Source organism: Macaca nemestrina, chromosome 4, assembly GCF_043159975.1.
Source record: "Macaca nemestrina isolate mMacNem1 chromosome 4, mMacNem.hap1, whole genome shotgun sequence".
In the NCBI taxonomy this organism is placed as follows: domain Eukaryota; kingdom Metazoa; phylum Chordata; class Mammalia; order Primates; family Cercopithecidae; genus Macaca; species Macaca nemestrina.
In genome coordinates, this window is record NC_092128.1 from 95521577 (window position 1) to 95539261 (window position 17685).

The window sequence follows — 17685 nt, forward strand, 5'->3', positions numbered from 1 at the left end:
GTGTGAATGGGACTGGGGCCAGAGGCGAGACATTTTTCCCTTTTATATCACCCAGGACTGTTTTAATATTTTACCTTTATTACCTTTTAATTAAAAAAAACTTTCAGTGACATGTCACAGAGCCCTGCCCTTTGGTGTCTGAGCACAGAAGAGAATCACAGACTCTACACTCAGATATAATACTTTTGTATGCCAACTACAGGGCATTCATGACTCTTCAAGAAGACCCACTGCTTTGCTGGACAGCACCCGCTGAGAACAGTGTTCTCTCTCACAGAGTGCTCAAAACTATTTTTTCAGAGCTAACTGAAATTTGCAATCAAAGTAGAGATACATTCTGACTAATCAACACACACATGACTTAGAATCACAGGAGTAAGTGGCAGAAGTTTAGCACAATAAACTGTTCATCTTGATCCTAATCAGAAGTGTATTATTTTCACAGTGCTACACAACAACTGGTTCTCATAATGAGAACCTAGAGACAATGCTAAGATCTCAGAGAACTTTACAAATCAAAGAAGGAATGACTTTAGTGCTAAGTATGTTATAGTCCAGTTTGTAATGGAGCTTCTCTTTAATAGGGTGGTCCCTGCTCAAAGGTCCAAAGCTCATTATCAGGAACTAGAGATACAAAGATGTAAAATCAAGTGCTGGCTCTCAAGAATCTAACTTACATTACAAATGTTAATAAAAGGGATACCACAATGTTGAAAATTTGTAAATGTCAAATGGGAGATTCACACAAACCTGCTGCAGGAGCTCAGATAGACATAATCTCCAAGGCCTAGATCTACTTGAGCTGGGACTCCCAGAAAAATTGACACACAGTAAGCAGCAGGGTGTCTTAGATTCTTGAGGCCAACTTGATGAGCAGTCACAAATTTTGGTGGCTTAAATAAACAGATATTTATTTTCTAGCAGTTCTGGAGGCCAGAGGTCCAAGATCAAAGTGTTGGCAGGTCCACGCTCCCTCTGGAGGATCTCAGGGGGATTCATTCATTCCTTGCCTCTCCCAGTTTCTGGGGGCTGCCAGCATTCCATGGCATACCTTGGCTTGTAGCTGCATCACTCCAATCTCTGCCTCCACCATCACATCACCTTTTCCTCTATGTCTGTCTTCTCCCCAACGTGTTTCTTATAATGACATCTGTCAGTGAATTTAGGGCCCACCTGGATAATCTGAGATGCCCTCCTCATCTCAAATCTTTAAATTAATTACATCTGTAAAGATCCTTTTTCCAAATGTGGTAACATTCATAGGTTCCAGCATTAGGATGTGGACACATCTTGTTCTTTTAAAACAATGTACATATCTATAGGGTATATGTGCAATTTTCTTACATACACAGTTTGCATAGTGGTCAAGTCAGGGTTTTTAGGGTATCCATCACCATGTACATTGTATTCATTACCTAATTTCTCGTCCTCCTCCTCCCTCCCCCACCCTCACCCTCTGGGTCTCCGTTATCTAGATCATTCCACTTTCTATGTCCGCCCAAACACATTTTTTAGCATGCACTTATAAGAACATGTCATATTTGTCTTTCTGTGCCTGGCTTACTTCACTTAAGATAATGACCTGGTCCAGTTCCATCCGTGTTGCTGCAAAATACATGATTTCACTCTTTTTGATGGCTCAACAGTATTCCATTGTGTGTACATATCATATTTTCCTTATCCATTCAATCCTTGATGGAAACAGGTTAATTTTATATCTCTGATATTGTAAATACTGCCGCAATAAAAATATGAGTGCAGGTAACTTTTAGATATATTTATTTCTTTTCCTTTGGTTAGATACCCAGTAGATCATATGGTAGTTCTTCTTTCAGTTCTTTGAGAAATTTCCATACTGTTTTCTGATGAGGCTGTACTAATTTACATTCCCATTGACAATGTGAAAGAATTCCCTTTCTTCTGCATCTTCACCACCATGCTGTTCTTTGTCTTTGTATTAATAGTCATTTGACTGATACAAGATAGTATCTCATTGTGGTTTTGATTTGCATTTCCCTGATGATTATGTTGAACATTTTTTCATATACCTGTTGGCCACTTGCATGTCTTCTTTTGAAAAATGTCTACTCATGTTCTTTGCTTGTTTTTTAATGAGATTATTTGTTTTTTGTTGTTGTGGTTGAGCTGTTTGAGTTTCTTGTATATTTTGGATATTAGTTCCCTGTTGGATGCATAGTTTGCAAATATTTTCTCCCATTTTGCAGGTTGTCTGTTCACTGTTTATTATTTCTTTTGCTGTGCAGTAACTTTAGTTTAATTAAGTAGGAAGTGAACATGTTTTTTGATGATTCAACTCACTACACAGGGCACCAGGGACCACTGGGCCAAGATGTGCCAGGAATGTGATTCATCTGAAGTAGGAACAGAGAGGAGGTGATTTAGATGGTGATGTGGGCTTGTGTACAGATGCAGTGGAAAACACAGCTGAACTCGATGGTAGGGCCAGGGTGTAGGTTTTAGAGCGATGTCAGATGACACTAGCGAAGTATTCTGTTGTGCCTCTGTCCTACTTCTCACACTGTCACTTCTGGACCTTTAGTTTTTTCATACTATCAAATTACTGAAGTAGACTTTCCCCTCCCCAGGAAAGAGCTGTTGAATCGGTCAGTTTAGTTTACATTTGCATCAACAGCTTCTTGAGAACATTCCATTACCTTGTACAGCTGCTACGCCGTGCTCTCAACCGGAGCATGTGGGCCAGGGTTCTGCCTTCCTGCATCTTAAATGTGCCCACTCCCAACCATGAATAAATATATTTATTTTCTTAAGGCATTCCATGTAGTTTTCATCAAAGTAATATTTCTAAATCTCACCCAAATATATTTGCTGTGATTATTCCAGAATTGCAGAATACAGACAGTTCAGCAACTTTCCAGAAGTGTTTTAAGAGTTCAGTTTCTCGTGATCTTCAGAGTGTGGAATGCAGCTGACAGTCTGTCATCTGTGGGTGTGGAGAAGAACAAAGAAGTCCTGACAACTCAAATATGTCATTTGAGCTGATACTTTAACCTCTTCTGATATCAAATGTTTGTTTGTTTCTTATAAGACTTACTCTGAGTGGGAATATATTGAGAACTCAGTCTTATTTCTTCAGCCTTCCTACCTTTGAGGTATGTCATAACCATAGGGGTGGCTAAAAGGTCAGCAGTAAGGAGGAGAAGCAAAAGGCCCAGAAAATGAGAATCTAGAAAACTATAAGAAATATACAGTTAATTATTTCTCTCAGTGGGGTCCACTAGAAAAAGAAAAAGAAAAAAAAAAAAAAAAAAAAAAAAACAGCTCCAGGCAAACGGCGACCCTAAGGCTACTTCAATCATCCACGTTCCTCTTGGCCCTGCATTCATAAAGATGTGCGCTGATGGAGGCTTGTTGAAATAACAACCATTTGTACATAAGGCATGGAACTTGAATAAACTTCTGAAGAAGCCTTCTAGCATCTAAAGAAACTCAGTGCTCTCCAAATAGTTGGTTGCCTGGTCCCCTACCATTTATTAGCCATGGGACTCCAAACAAATCAGTTAATATCTCTGGGCCGTATTTCCTTTCCACAGTGGGGGAAACATTACAGACCTCACTGAGTTGTGCTGAGACTCCAAAGGGTAGCATGAAAGGATATTATGAGCTGTGAAGATGCTATCGGAGAGTTTTCACTTGGAGTGTCCCATGCTGAGTCTTCCTCTGAGAGCAGCCTAGACACAAGCCAAGCTGCCTGCCCCTGTACTGTGCCACCCGCCTCCCAGCTGGAAAGAAGCAGGGAAGCAGCTGTGACACTGCCTAAGGGCTCCCAGGACTCCACTGCTCACAAAAGGCTATGTTTATTTGTCAAACACTTACATAGCACTTCCTACTACATGCTCTCCTCAAACTAAGCAATTTACACCTAATAAGAAAACAAGGCACAGAGAGGGTATTAACTTTGAGATCAAACAGCTTATAAACAGCTGGAGATTCAAACACTGGCCATCTGGCTCCAGAGTTCATGCTCACTGCCTCTCCTCTTCTATGATCATCACAGAACAATGTGAGACAACCACGATGCTTCCAAGGTCCCTCCTCCTTGACTGGACTGTCTTGTGGTGTTTATTCAGCCTGTACTGAATACTGAAATAAATTTAGAGATACTAAATCTTAGTATCTCTAAAGACATTATGAAATTAAAAGAAATAAATGGGGCCGGGCGCAGTAGCTCACACTTGTAATCCTAGCACTTTGGGAGGCCAAAGAGGGCGGATCACCTGAAGGCGGCACTACAGGAGCACACCTGTAGTCCCAGTTACTCAGGAGGCTGAGGCAGGAGAATCGCTTGAACCCAGGAGGCAGAGGTTGCAGTGAGCCGAGATTGCGGCACTGTATTCCACCATAGGCAACAGAGTGAGACTCCGTCTCAAAAAAAGAGAAAGAAATGGGACTAAGCATTTTTAATACCCAGACAGCTGAAATAACACCTGGACATTAAAGTGTTAATTCTCTTTTCCCTCCTTGGCAAATTCTTCCCTATTCCACTCACCTGTTTTATGAGTTCCAGCCCTGAGCCCAGCCAGGCTGGGCTCCCTGGAGTGCAGCATAATCTAATACCCTGCATAAATAAGCTCTCATTGGGTGACCCTAGGAGAGTTCAAGTCACTGTAGATTAGCAGGGTGACACGAGTGAATTGCATAATTGTATGGAAACTTACCTAGCAATAGATCTCTCCATTTCAAAACCCCTGCAATCATGAGTGAAGCACTTGTCAATTATTTTGACAGGATTTACTCTCTACTGCTAACTTCTATGCCAAATGCTAACAATACACTTTAAAAATGAATAGAGGCTGTGCTCTCTTTACAACCCATAGTCTTTCCAGTCAGAGCTGATCTCTTATTTATGCTGAACTGTTCAGCTGTCCTGTCCTTCATAGCTTCATATATCCCTGCTCAGGGCCTTTTAGTAACAGGCTCTCAATAGATATTGGTTGAAGAAATAAAATTCAAGGCTATAGGACTCTTTTGATAAAGACAAAGCATATTCAGTCATCTTTATCAAGCTAATCTGGTCTCTGGAATGTGTTACTTTGAAAGTTCTAGAAAGGAAATATAAGGGGGCAGTGGGAAAAAGATAAGAGGAAATTGCAACTACTCATATTTTACACATTTTAAAATAGCAATTCTCCCTCCCACTTAGATATTCCTTAACCCACTTAATGTATCTACAAGACTTTGTGAATGGTAATCTTTCTACTGAGCAACTGCATGAATGAATGATTAATTCTAACCCTAACCTAATTCTACTGAGCAACTGCATGAATGAATGATTAAATTCATTCATTAATTTAATCTACATTTACTGAATGTTTCCCATGTGCTAGTCTAGATGCTTCTTATTTACTGTTTCATTTAGTTCTCAAAAGTAAGCAAAATTATCCAAACTTAACAGCTAAAAAGCTGAGACCCAGAATGTGTTAAAAAAACATGGCAAGGTTATCCAGCAGGCAAAAAGCAAAGCCGGTGAGAACATGCATCAGTTTCTAGAGCCAGCATCTTTACTTTTGTTCCAGACGTTCAATAGAGTAGTTCCTTCACAGACCGCAGGTATAGAAGAACATTTATGGATGCTATCATTTGCCAGAATAAAATCAATGGGGAAGCCCTTCTTCATTTTATTATAGATCCTCACAACTGTCACTGGAGTAGGGAGCTTAAGAATCTGTGGGCTTTTTGCTCCCGCATGTTCTCCATGTATACCTGGCCATACATTCTCACCTGCCCCAATAGAAGGATATTTGTCGCTGGTTTTCAATAAATTCAGTCCGACGATTTGTATCTTCTACGTGCAAAGCCCTGTCCTAGGTGCTATGAGAAATAAAAGGATGTATACACAGGACCCAGTACTTAAAGAACCATACACTTTTTTAACCAATGAAGCAACTGAAAGAGGAGAGACAATGGCAGTGTTAAGCATGGTATTAGCCAAGCTCAAGGTTCCAAACCAGAACCTGTGTGAAGGCCTCTCTCAAATCCTGTCGAGGGGCCTGGTAGAACTGGGCTGTTCTACTCCTCTGTTCCTAGTCTCTCATGAATCAACACTAATCAGCCTTTCACCCCCAGGAATGCAAGGAAACCATCTGACAATGACACCAATGACTTCCACAAACCACGGTCATTTTCAGGCATTTTATGTGACCTATCAGCAGCCATTTAAAAATAAGTTAATTAAAGCATAGCAATTCACATTTACTTTGTAAATAATCTACAATGAGCAAATGTTGTTTTTACAAAAATCATTTAAAAATCTTAAAGCAATAAATAAAAATTATTGCTAAGGAAATGACATAATTCAAAAGGGTAGTAAGGTTTCATATGATCATTCTAGCTAAAGGAATAGTGGTGCCAAAACCTGGGATGAGGAAGAACATTGAAGATCCACTTAGAACTCTACAAATAATAGGGTATGATTAAGAAAGTCAGGAGCGACCAACAACCTTTCTTTTTTTTTTCAAATAAGCAGGGTGCCTTTAGTTCCTACAAGAAAAGGAGATTTCTCTATAGTGAAGGCATGATATCTGAAAAGTGATCTACTTCAAAAAGAACCAATTCTGCAGAGTGTCAGGGTTCTTAAAACAAGGTCATGTGAGTTCTGCTTCCAGAACTGGCCAAAGTAAAGGCAGCTTATCTGTAATTATACCAGTTTCTTGAATTTACAGAGGACTTTTCTCCAAAGACTTTCAATGTCTTTTAGCCACTGAAAACACTCAATGTTCTCTTACTGCATTCCAGGGGAAAAGGCGGGAGGAGAGTTTTTCCTCCTTTTTATGAATGGAGAACTGAGACAACCTACGGTTACCTGAAGTTCATCCAATAACACATTATAAAGATTGCAACAGAGAGCTCTTGATTTCAACTCTTCTCTGTCACTAAGGGGTGACAAACACAGGGCCCATGCTGTGCTCTCCCTGCCTTATGCCCAGAAGTCACAGCTAAAAATATGGTAATCTTTCCCCTGAATGCAGACTCAGCTGCAAAGTCCTTCTTAACACAATGCTCTGTGCAGCTACTACCAAGAGATAGACGCTGGCATAGGGGGCGAGAGGGGAAAATCACTTACCACCCAAGCAAGGGCACGGCTTAGCAGAATGGGGTAAGAATTCATCAACTGTTTTCACTTGTTTTAGGTATAGGTTATGCCTAAAGATGTCAAATGTAGCCCAATTATTAAACATTCTATTGTATTCTTCACAAAAGCATTTTGTTAATGCGTGGAGTAAGGCACTTTTTATTTTAAAAGTATATATTCACATGTACAGTGTATATTTTAGTGGGCTTTTGTATAACACTAAAAAGGTATGAGTGGATACATGTATGATCCTGTAAAAGTTCCTGGGAGAAAAAAAGCTAGAACTATTCACTATGAGCATTTAGGACTTTCACAAATAAGAATGAAGGTCAAACTAATGTTAACTATAATGATAAAAACATATAAACGTTTACATTTACTCAGCACCTATCCTGAGTCTGACCCTGGAATAAGTACTTATTTTTCATCCTTACCACAATGCTATGAGAAAAGAACTATTATTATTCCAATTTTATTGATGAAAAAACTGAGGCTTGGAGAGTTTAAGGTCATAGAACCAATTAATGGGTAGACCCAAGATTGGAGAGTTAATGTTCTAATCACTATGCATACCTTTCTCCTCAAATTATCTTGAAGAGATTTTATTGACAGGTTGTTTTCGTACTGGCAAAGTGAGGCTTACTGTTTTTAAAATCTCAGGAGCCCCAACACTTAAGTTAAAAGATGATAGAACCCTCCTCCTAGGGTTTTTATGGCCCTAAGCTGTACATTTTGTCTTAGGTCAGATGTAAAAATGAAAACACCTAGTTCTCAATCATTTTCTCCTTCAAGGAAGCAAGCTCTTTCAACATAGATATATAGGTAGGAGAATATCAATACATAAACATATAGCTCCATGAGATTTTATATGAATAGGTCTGAGATAGGAAGACCAGGTTCAAGTTTAAGCTCAGTTCAAGAAACAAGGACAAGAGAAAATTCAGCTCCAGAAAGAGAAAGCAAGCTAGTGTGGCTGGAGTACAGACTCTCTCAAGGTCACCTGGCAATACTGGATGAGAATTTAAGTAAAAATGACTTTAAAAAACCATGTCTTCCAGCTAAGATGGTGTTTTAAGTTCATGCATTTAGTGCCCCTTCCCTATTGCCACTCTCCAAATACGGCAAAAACATACAAAATGCCACCCTCACTCCAAATATGGCAAAAATATACAAAATGCCACCCTTACTCCAAATATGGCAAAAATATACAAAGTTATAAACACGTAGGGCTCTTTTTTGTCTGTGCGATAAAAAACAAGATTAAATATTTCCAAAGAAAATGTGGTACATATACTTATGCAGTGGACTACTATTCAGCCTTAAAAAAGAAAGAAATCTTGTCATTTGCAATCACATGGATGAACCCAGAGGACATTATGCTAAGTGAAATAAACCAAGCACAGAAAGAAAAATACTGCATGATTTCACTTACATGTGGAATCTAAAAAAGTCAAACTTATAGAAACAGATGATAGAATGGTAAGTTCTGGGGATCTAATGTAACACCATGGCGACTATAGTTAATAATACTGCATTATTTACTTGAAATTGGCTATAAGAGTAGATCTTAAATGTTCTTACCACACATACACACAAAAATAACTATGGGGGGTGATGGGTATGTTAATTAGCTTGATAATGGGTAATCACTTCCGAATGCGTACATGTATCAAAACATCACATTATACACCATAAATATATACAACTTTCATTTGTCATTTATTACCTCAACAAACCTGAAAAAAAAGAATAATGTGGCAAAAAAAGATTAAGTATCTCCATGGATCAGAACCAAACAGAAATGTAAAGTATACTGTAGACAGAGGTGTCCATTAGCCTGTTTCTGTGGGCATTATAATGGGGTGAAAAATGTCATCAGGAAAAGGCTGGGACTTGAGCCAGGCTCGCTGCTGGAAATCTGAAACTGTGGAGGGGGAAGCCCCCACACCACAATGAAAGAGAGCTTTAAAAATCTGCTTGCCCAGGGAGAGGTGAGGAGGGAGACATAGCCTCACAGCCAGGCACTGGGCTATGCTGTCTGGGGCTTGGTGCTGGGTCCCAGGTATTCCATCATCATCATGGAACAGCAGGCCCTTGCTGCAAATATTAGACTTGACTCTGCACTGGAGTCCTGAGAGGTGGAAAGTTGGCTATAGCAAATCCCTAGATGGGTCAGGGTGAGCGCAGAGAAAGAATACATGGGAAGCAATCTCTAGATGAAGCTCTAAGCTGCAATTCCAAAGCACATGAGAAAAACTAGCACTAAGAAAAATGACCAATAAAATCAACATCAGATGTATCCCCTTAAGATGAAAGGAAGAGAGCAATTTGAAAATGACTTTAAACTAGTGTTTGAAATACAAGTAGGTATTGGCACAGATTATCTTTAGTTATATTTCTTATTCCTCTAATTAAATTTCTTACTATGTAAATCTTGAAGTTTTAAGTGTTTAACTGGTACTCTTCAGTGACGTGACTGGAAACACAGTGTCATCCTTATATTTAGCAACTGACAGACCATCGGAGATGGCTGTGTGCCCTAAGGGAGGAGAGCTTCAAAGGTTCCTGCACCTCTGTAGCACCTTTAAAGACTGAAGCACAATCTTGGGCCAGTTTGCGAAGGCAGAGTGGGTATGGGGGGCCAAAGTGGACCACATGGATGGAAACGCATACCCTGGGACAGAACACCTTTCTTCGACAGAAGGATGAGAAAGCAGATGGACTAAGAAAATGACCTCTGGAAATAAAACAGGGGCTTTATAACCACAGGCTGAAGTTGAAATAAACTTATTAAATTCTCCACCTTCTTTGCCACAGAGGAAATAGAAGTGTCTCCATTTATAAAGCCACATTATATGCATATTAAAGCAGGAGACCCTAAATATAAAAGATAACCATTTGATGAATGAATGACTGATTGACCAAGCATTCCAAGTCAGAAAAAAGTTGAGGCATGAAGCACATTCCTCTTACCCTTTATGATGTAACTTCCAAAAAAGCTTTGTGAAAACCCAGTCAATTCCAAATAACACACTGAAAAAAGTTTCCGTAGTATTTGATCTGAGAATTTCATTGTACTGTTCCAATTCCTATGGTGTAATCACCACCTGCTACTTAAAGGAATCATGTTCTCCCCCTTTATCAAAGAAGGACATAACAATCCCTGGGTGTAAGGAAGATGGCACAGGTAGGGGATATACCACATGCTGTTTTAACCCCAACCAGAGTTTTGGCTTAAGGAGAAAAATACTCCTGTGGAAAGCTGACAAAGAGGACAAGCACAGTGAACCTCATGAAACAGAACTCCAGGGAGCCATGATGCATTAGCCAATGACTAATTTTAGTCTTTTCTTTTTTTTTTTTTTTTATCCCAGAAGGAACCGATGACAGTGCTGACAAAATTCTCCTTCTTAACCCCTCAGGGGAGATCCTGGAAGGCTTCCCAAATGTCAGACCTGTGGCAAAATCTAATTTTCCTGGCATCACAGATTCATGGGTGGCAAAGCTCCTTATCCCAGGCAACGCTCAGTCTGAGAGACCCCAAATGTGTAGATGTGACTGAGGTGGGAGTTATTTAATTGCTGCTTCCAATTCTGGAACCAAAGACTCTGGGTGATTTCTCAGGCCAGCACTTCCCATGAGGAAAAGGAAATGCCAACAGAGCCAGCAGGTGCTGAAAAGGTTCACAGACCACTTTGGTCATAAATTCAGCTTTCTGACAGCTCATTCTCTCACCACCTAACTGCTGGGGGAAGAATTATAATGATTAATGTGCATTTACTGCCACTGATCTAAAACCAGCAAATTCTGCCAACAAAGATTCATTAGAAAGGAAACCAAGAAACAATATATAATTACCCGACAGTTATTTAGGAGTTAATTATTCAGTCCTTTGTTTCAATTCTTTCTTCCTCCTACTTAATTCCTTTGGACAATTTTTCTGTAGATTAGGTTCCCTCATCCATTACAGATATTAAAGCAAGTGAGACTCGAAGCTACTAGCAGGGCAATCTGTGGTTACAAGCTGCCACAAAAGGTGTGATGACGGGAAGAAAGTTGGGGTGGATATTATAATTACTTGAAAAATGATGGATGGTTTTTTTGTTTTGCTTAGCAGGATATAAAGCAAAGTGTGGGCTCTGAAGCCAAACAGACTGAGCTTTGGTTCTTTGTTTGCTCCTTACTAGCTGTGTGTCTTTGGGCAAGTAACCTGGTCAGTCTTAGTCAGCTTCCTCATGGGGAAAATGGAGATGTTAATATCTACACTGGAGGACAGTTGCAAGAATTAAACAAAATTATACGAAGAACCAAATGCAGTTCTTCCCACGTGGTAGGCACACATTATTAAAATTATACAGAATTTACTCTCCTCACACAGTCAAGAGATAACCAAAAGTAAATGCTCTTAAACTGAGAAGTAGGATTTCCCAAGTAAATGTGTGCATTTTAACCAGCAAACTTGATGGCTTATATTTGCATATTAAAATTTGCATGAGTTAAACTTTACCTGTCGACTTCCTTGCTTGGAAGAGCAGCTACTTGTGCTCCTTGAAGGTGACACCAACTTTTGGGACACACCAAGGTTCTTCTCATCACTCATCATGGACAGCAAGTCACTTGGCCTCAAGACAGTCAAAATGCCATCAGATGATAAGGGAGCCGAGAGTATGGAAGTCCCCAGTGGCAGGTGGTTTAGTTCTTATCCAAAGTGTTTAAAAAACATTTCGGGTGACCCAAAGGAAACCCTAAAACCTAAAAAAGAGAAATTAGAAAGAAGGTCAGAGGCATCAGATATCATCTCTAATTTGCCACAAATTGTCTGCAAGTGGCTTAAACATACTACAGATTACAGAGTCATGATGTTTAGCTATAGCAGGGGCCAAGAAGGAAAAGCAGCTTTACACCATTCTCTTGTTCGGAATTTTCTATAGGTGGTTTTTCATGTAGCTTTGCAATATGGCAGGCTTAAGAACATCGATATAGAAATTTGAGTCCAGACACATACAAAATCAGTACTATAAAAAAATCTTAAAACACAGTAAGACACCAGTTCACACCCACTGTGATAGCTATAATAATAATTTTTTTAATGGGAAATAACTAGTGTTGGAAAGAGTGCGGAGAAATTGGAACCCTCAGACATTGCTGGTGGAAATGTAAAATGGCATAGCCATGGTGGAAAACAGTTTGGTAGCTGTTCTATTTCTCAAAAATTTAAACACAGAATTATCATATGATCCAGTAATTCCAATCCTAGGTATAGATCCAAAAGAAGTGAAAACAGGTGCTCAAAAAGTTGTAGACCCATGTTCATAGCAATGTTATTCATGATAGTCAAAGGTGGAAAGAACCCAAATGTCCATCAACTGATGAATGGATAAACAAAATCTGGTATATACATACAATGGAATATTATCCAGATATTAAAAGGAATGAAGTACTGATACATGCTATAACATCAATGAACCTTGACAACATTAGGCTAAGTCAAATAACCCAGACACAAAAAAAACAAACATTGTATGTTTCCATATGAAATATCCAAAGTTGGCAAATCCATAGAGACAGAAGGCCAGTAATTAGTGGTTACTAGGGGGAGAGCAGGGCGATTGCTTAAGGGCTACAGAGTTTCTTTTTGGTGTGATAAGAATGTTCTGGAACTAGGCCAGGCTCAGGGGCTCATGCCTGTAATCCCAACGCTTTGGGAGGCTGAGGTGGGCGGATTACCTGAGGTCAGGATTTCGAAATCAGCCTGGCCAACATGGCGAAACTCTGTCTCTATTAAAAATACAAAAATTAGCCAGGCATGGTAGTGGGTGCCTATAATCCCAGCTACTCAGGAGGCTAAGGTAGGAGAATCGCTTGAACCTGGGTGGGTGGAGGCTGCAGTGAGCGAAAATCACGCCACTCCACTCCAGCCTGGGTGACAGAGGAACTCTTGACTCAAAAGAAAAAAAAAAAGAAGAAGAAGAAAGTTCTGGAACCAGCTAGCAGTGATGGGTGTACAACACTGTGAATGTACTAAATGTCACTAAATTGTACATTTGAAGATGGTTAAAAATGTGAATTTTATGTATATTTTATTACAACTTTTTAAAAGTTCTTCCTGGTTTTTTGGGAGTGGGGTAGAGGATTTGTTCTCCCAAAGGTTTTTGGAAAAATCTTTAAAAACTACAACATGATATGACAAATAACCGTGGAGGGTAAAGTAGAATTTTCCATATCATCTATGAGCATATTTAAAGAAAAGGGATGATCATTCATTGAGTATATACAAATTACTGCCCAGCACTATAGTAAGGATTCCCACAAGCATTGTCTCATTTAATCAACAGCCTGACGGAAGTGGAGTATCATCACTATTTTATGGAGAAGAAAACTGAGTCTCTAAGAGGTTAGGGAACTTGCCCAATCACATAGCTGCCAAGAGGCTTAATTAGTTTTTCCCAGCCCCTTAACTACGTTGCTGGAAATGAGCACATCCCTCCCTGGTGACCAGGTCTGAGGATAACAGCTGTTGCTCCATCTCTGAGACCTAAGAGACCTGGGGAGCTGGACTAAAAAGAATCAGGAGGGAGGTATCAAGCTCTGAAGAGGCAAAAATCTCATTCCCTCCTATAGCACAGTATCCATTTCCAAGATGGCACAGTGTCTGTGATGGGGAAGGAGACTGAGAAGGGTGGTGGGGGGCAGGGTGGTGGGGGGCGCCCTCTACAAGCACTCAGCTGGACTGCCACCTGCAGCTCTTTGGGAGTCTTGCCCTGATGGAGGGGTTTCTAGTTCTCAAAGAGGAGAAATGTGGGCCTAGAATCACTGGCTTCTCCCACAGCCCTGGGTTAAGAGTAACTAACATGTTTGGTTTTGGCTTCAGAAAACCAGGACTTTATTTAACACACTAAGTTCAAGTAAATTCTACAGCTTTCCTAAGCATGTTAACATTAAAAAAAAAAAAAAATCCAACCCATTCCGTTATTAATGTTCACATGGTCTAATTATAAAAAGAAGAGTATCATATATTTGTCTAGGAACCTGCTAGTTAACTATGATATCAAACTTGGCTAATTATCATATACTCTTTCCTATGCCTTCATTAACACTTAGTTCTTTAAAAATAAAAAAGAGTATGTTAAAGCAATAAGCTAAAATCAAAACAATGAAAAGAAATACAAAATCTCAGAAAATGAAATTAAGGTGCCCAGAGCCATAGAGCTCAATTCCCATGTTACTTTTAGATAACTCCCAAAAGCTCTTTATTCATTTAGTATTGGATCCAATAATAAGTAAGACTAAAAGCAAACCAGCACCAGCCTCTTCATAAAATTAGCCTTACTTATGGGCGCATGACTAGGTGTACCTGAAGTTAGAAGCAAATGCAGTCTAAAAAGTACCAAGAGAGTACTATAAAGATATATTAATAGTTTGTGGAAAAGCAGTGTTGGCTGTTGCTGTTTGAGAGAAAAAAAATTAAAAACGTGATGGGAGCCCCATGATGAAGTGTGTGTCTGTGCTTGGGGAGGGGAGGGGGCAGCCGCTCCCTGCTGCTATGGCAACAGATTCCACAGTAGATTAGGAATACTAGCGGAGGGTTTGTGTGTGTGTGTACGAGCTTTGTTTTTGTTTTTTCTTTAAGGCTGAGGTTCTGTTAAACGAGAGTCTGGGATGAGAGGGATGTGTGTGCAATGTAAAGGGAAAGAAATGTGGGCAATCAATGAAAGTCACAGGAATTCTACAACGGCCAAAGCAGAAACACCACAACCCTGTCCTAGAGGCAGCTGATACCGAGTCATCTTTATCTCTTTGTCCTGCAGAATTTTACCTGGGAGGCAACAGCCAGGGCTTACTAGGCCAAATCCAATAGTTATCAGTGTTGGCACTTAGAGCTAAGGGCTCTGCCAGCACGACCCCCTGGTGATCCTTACCCCTGTCTCCTTTCCCCTTCTGGGAAAGAAAGAGAGGGGACCCGCAGCCCCTCCCATGCCCCGCCCCAGGGTGGAGTCTGGGATTGTTGCCCAGGGAAATACATCTATTTCATCCCCAGAACCTTCCTGCCTAGCCTCATCAGGAATTTGGTTAAAGCCACCAAAAGCGGCCTAAAAAGTAAAAGAAGTCAAATTCCAAGAGAAGGATATATAGTCGCATACCACATCATAGGGTTTCAGTCAGTGACAGCCCACATATACGCTGGTGGTCCCGTAAGATTATAATTCCCTGTACTTTCTCTATGTTTATTACACAAGTCCTTAGATTGTATTACTGCTGCCTGCAGTATTCAGGACAGTATCACGCTGTACAGGTTTGTAGCCTGGAAGCAGTAAGCCGTACCACATAGCCCAGGTGTGTAGCAGGCTCTGCTATCCAGGTTTGCTAGGTATACTCTATGATGTTCCCACAACAAAGATGAAATTGCCTGTCACATTTCTCACAGTGTTTCCTATCATAAGCGATGCATGACTCTACTTAAAACAGGGAAGAAGAAAGAAAGAAGGCAGCAGTAGCCCAAGACTAAAGTATCCCAGGTGCCAAGATGGTCACTTGAATGGAGGCAACTACTGTGTCCACTCTAGGGGATACCACAGGGATGGGCTGGGGTCACCAGAGAGGAGGCCTCGGCAGGACGGTGCATATGAAAGACCCCTGAGTGCTTTCACTCCCCCTGGGAGACCCTTCCATGGAAAACCTCTAATTCAAAGGGTTTATGAGTTTGAACAATATATGATAATTTCCCTGCTCACAGACTGTGAATAATTTAAGGGCAAACATTTATTTCCACTTTATTTTGTATTGAGAAATAACAGATATACTAAAGGGCACAAATCTTAAGTGCACATACAGAATGTTATGCTTGCAAATACTCAAATAATCATCAGCTGGATTAAAAAAAATAGAACATTTACAGCCTGCCAAGAAGGCTTCTTGGTCCCCTGGAGCTGATCTTTTTGCAGACTGCTGTCCCTGAGTAAATCTCTCCTGCAAGTACTTGTCAACATACCTTAAGGATGGAGAGCTAGGACTTCCTCAGCTTACAGGAACAGGTTTTATGGCTACTTTGGTACATTCTGCCTAATGTCAATATTTGATATGTGACAGAATTCAGTCTGGGATCTGCTTTTGTTTCAACAAACTACCTGGTGGTGAGGTTGAGGAGGAGAGAACTTATGGCCCTCCCCTTCATCTAAATCACAGAGGTCACCAAATCCAACAGGTGTCAAATACCAGATGCACTTGGGTCAGTTCAAAAATGCCCTGTTTGTGCCTCTGAGATGAGCTTCATCGTCTCTCACCACTGACACCTACCTTTGAGAAGCCGATGGGTCAGGACTGTGTGAAACACTAGTGTTTTGGTGAAAAGTCAAATGGACATATGACATGCAAACATAAGCTGTCCTGGGGCTTCCATTAGGAAAAGAGAACTCTGATTTCTACCCAGAATGGGGAAGAATAAATGACCAATGTACTGTCAAGTATTTTGGCAACAAAGGCTGATTTTAAGACTCATGTTAGTAGGTTTGACTTAGAAAAGATGACACAATTTGGGAAAAGACGTAAAGGTGACATTACATACAATATACATGCGCTGGAAGGAATCAGACCTAGGTTTGAATTGGTTTTCCTTATTACAAACTCTGTACACCTTGACAAATGTATTAAGCTCTCTGATTTCTATTTTTTCTTGTATAAAATGAGGAATAATAATAGCCACCTCAGAAAATTAGAAGGATTTGGCCACATGCAGTGGCTCACGCCTATAATCGCAGCAATTTAGGAGATGGACGCGACTGGATTACTTGAGGTCAGGAGTTCAAGACCAGCCTGGCCAACATGGTAAAACCCCATCTCTACTAAAAATACCAAAATTAGCAGAGCATGGTGGTGCATGCCTGTAGTCTCAGCTACTCAGGAGGCTGAGGCAGGAGAACTGCTTGAACCTGGGAGGCGGAGGTTGCAGTGAACTGAGATTGCACCACTGCACTCCAGCCTGAGAGGAGAGAAGGAAAGGAGGGAAGGGTGGAAGGAAGGGAGGGAGGGAAGAAGAGAAGGAAGGAAAATTAGAAGGATTAAATAAGAAAATGAGGATACAATGTCTGGCTTTAGAATAGAATAGACACTCAGCAGATGTAAAGGCTCATTGCCTCCTCTCTCCTGGCTTCCTGAAAGTGGCAGGTGCAGCACAAGGTAAGAAGCTCTACCCCTCCTTCAACTACAAACAAATAAAGATGACAGAATCTTAAAACGTGTGTCCTTCAACATATTAACATCTCCCAAAATCCATAACGCGAGTGTGAACAGACTAGTGTTAAATCATTAAAGCAGTGTGCTTACTTTGGAAGAAGACATAAATGCAGAAAGATAAAAGCCACAGAATTCATCACCACTAGCTCTCCAAAAAAGCAATATTATCTGGTAGATTGCAAAGAGGGGCATATAACACAGCTACTTATTAATCCATTAGGCCTGGGGGCCTGCACTCAGACACTTGGCCATGTTTTGCTTGAGAAACAGATTTTGCTTCCATAGTTGGAAACGACTTTCACGAAGGCCAGATGGCATGTAATTCCAAATAGTTTGCAATTTCC

At 40.4% G+C, this 17685-nt stretch overlaps 1 protein-coding gene across 8 annotated transcripts in view; it reads right to left on the minus strand.

Annotated features, from left to right (window-relative positions):
• LOC105475709 (oxysterol binding protein like 3) overlaps nucleotides 1-17685 on the minus strand; it is a 185908-nt gene that overhangs the window by 85795 nt on the left and 82428 nt on the right. For 7 of the 8 annotated variants that reach the window (XM_011731195.3, XM_011731191.2, XM_011731196.2 and 4 more), the window contains one exon: nucleotides 11619-11863. In XM_011731195.3, the coding sequence (XP_011729497.2) occupies nucleotides 11619-11714 (96 nt within the window). In that variant the 5' untranslated portion in view covers nucleotides 11715-11863. Of the gene's footprint in view, nucleotides 1-2834; nucleotides 3252-11618; nucleotides 11864-17685 lie in introns of those variants that run through there. The other variant, XM_011731198.3, reaches the window with a different exon arrangement.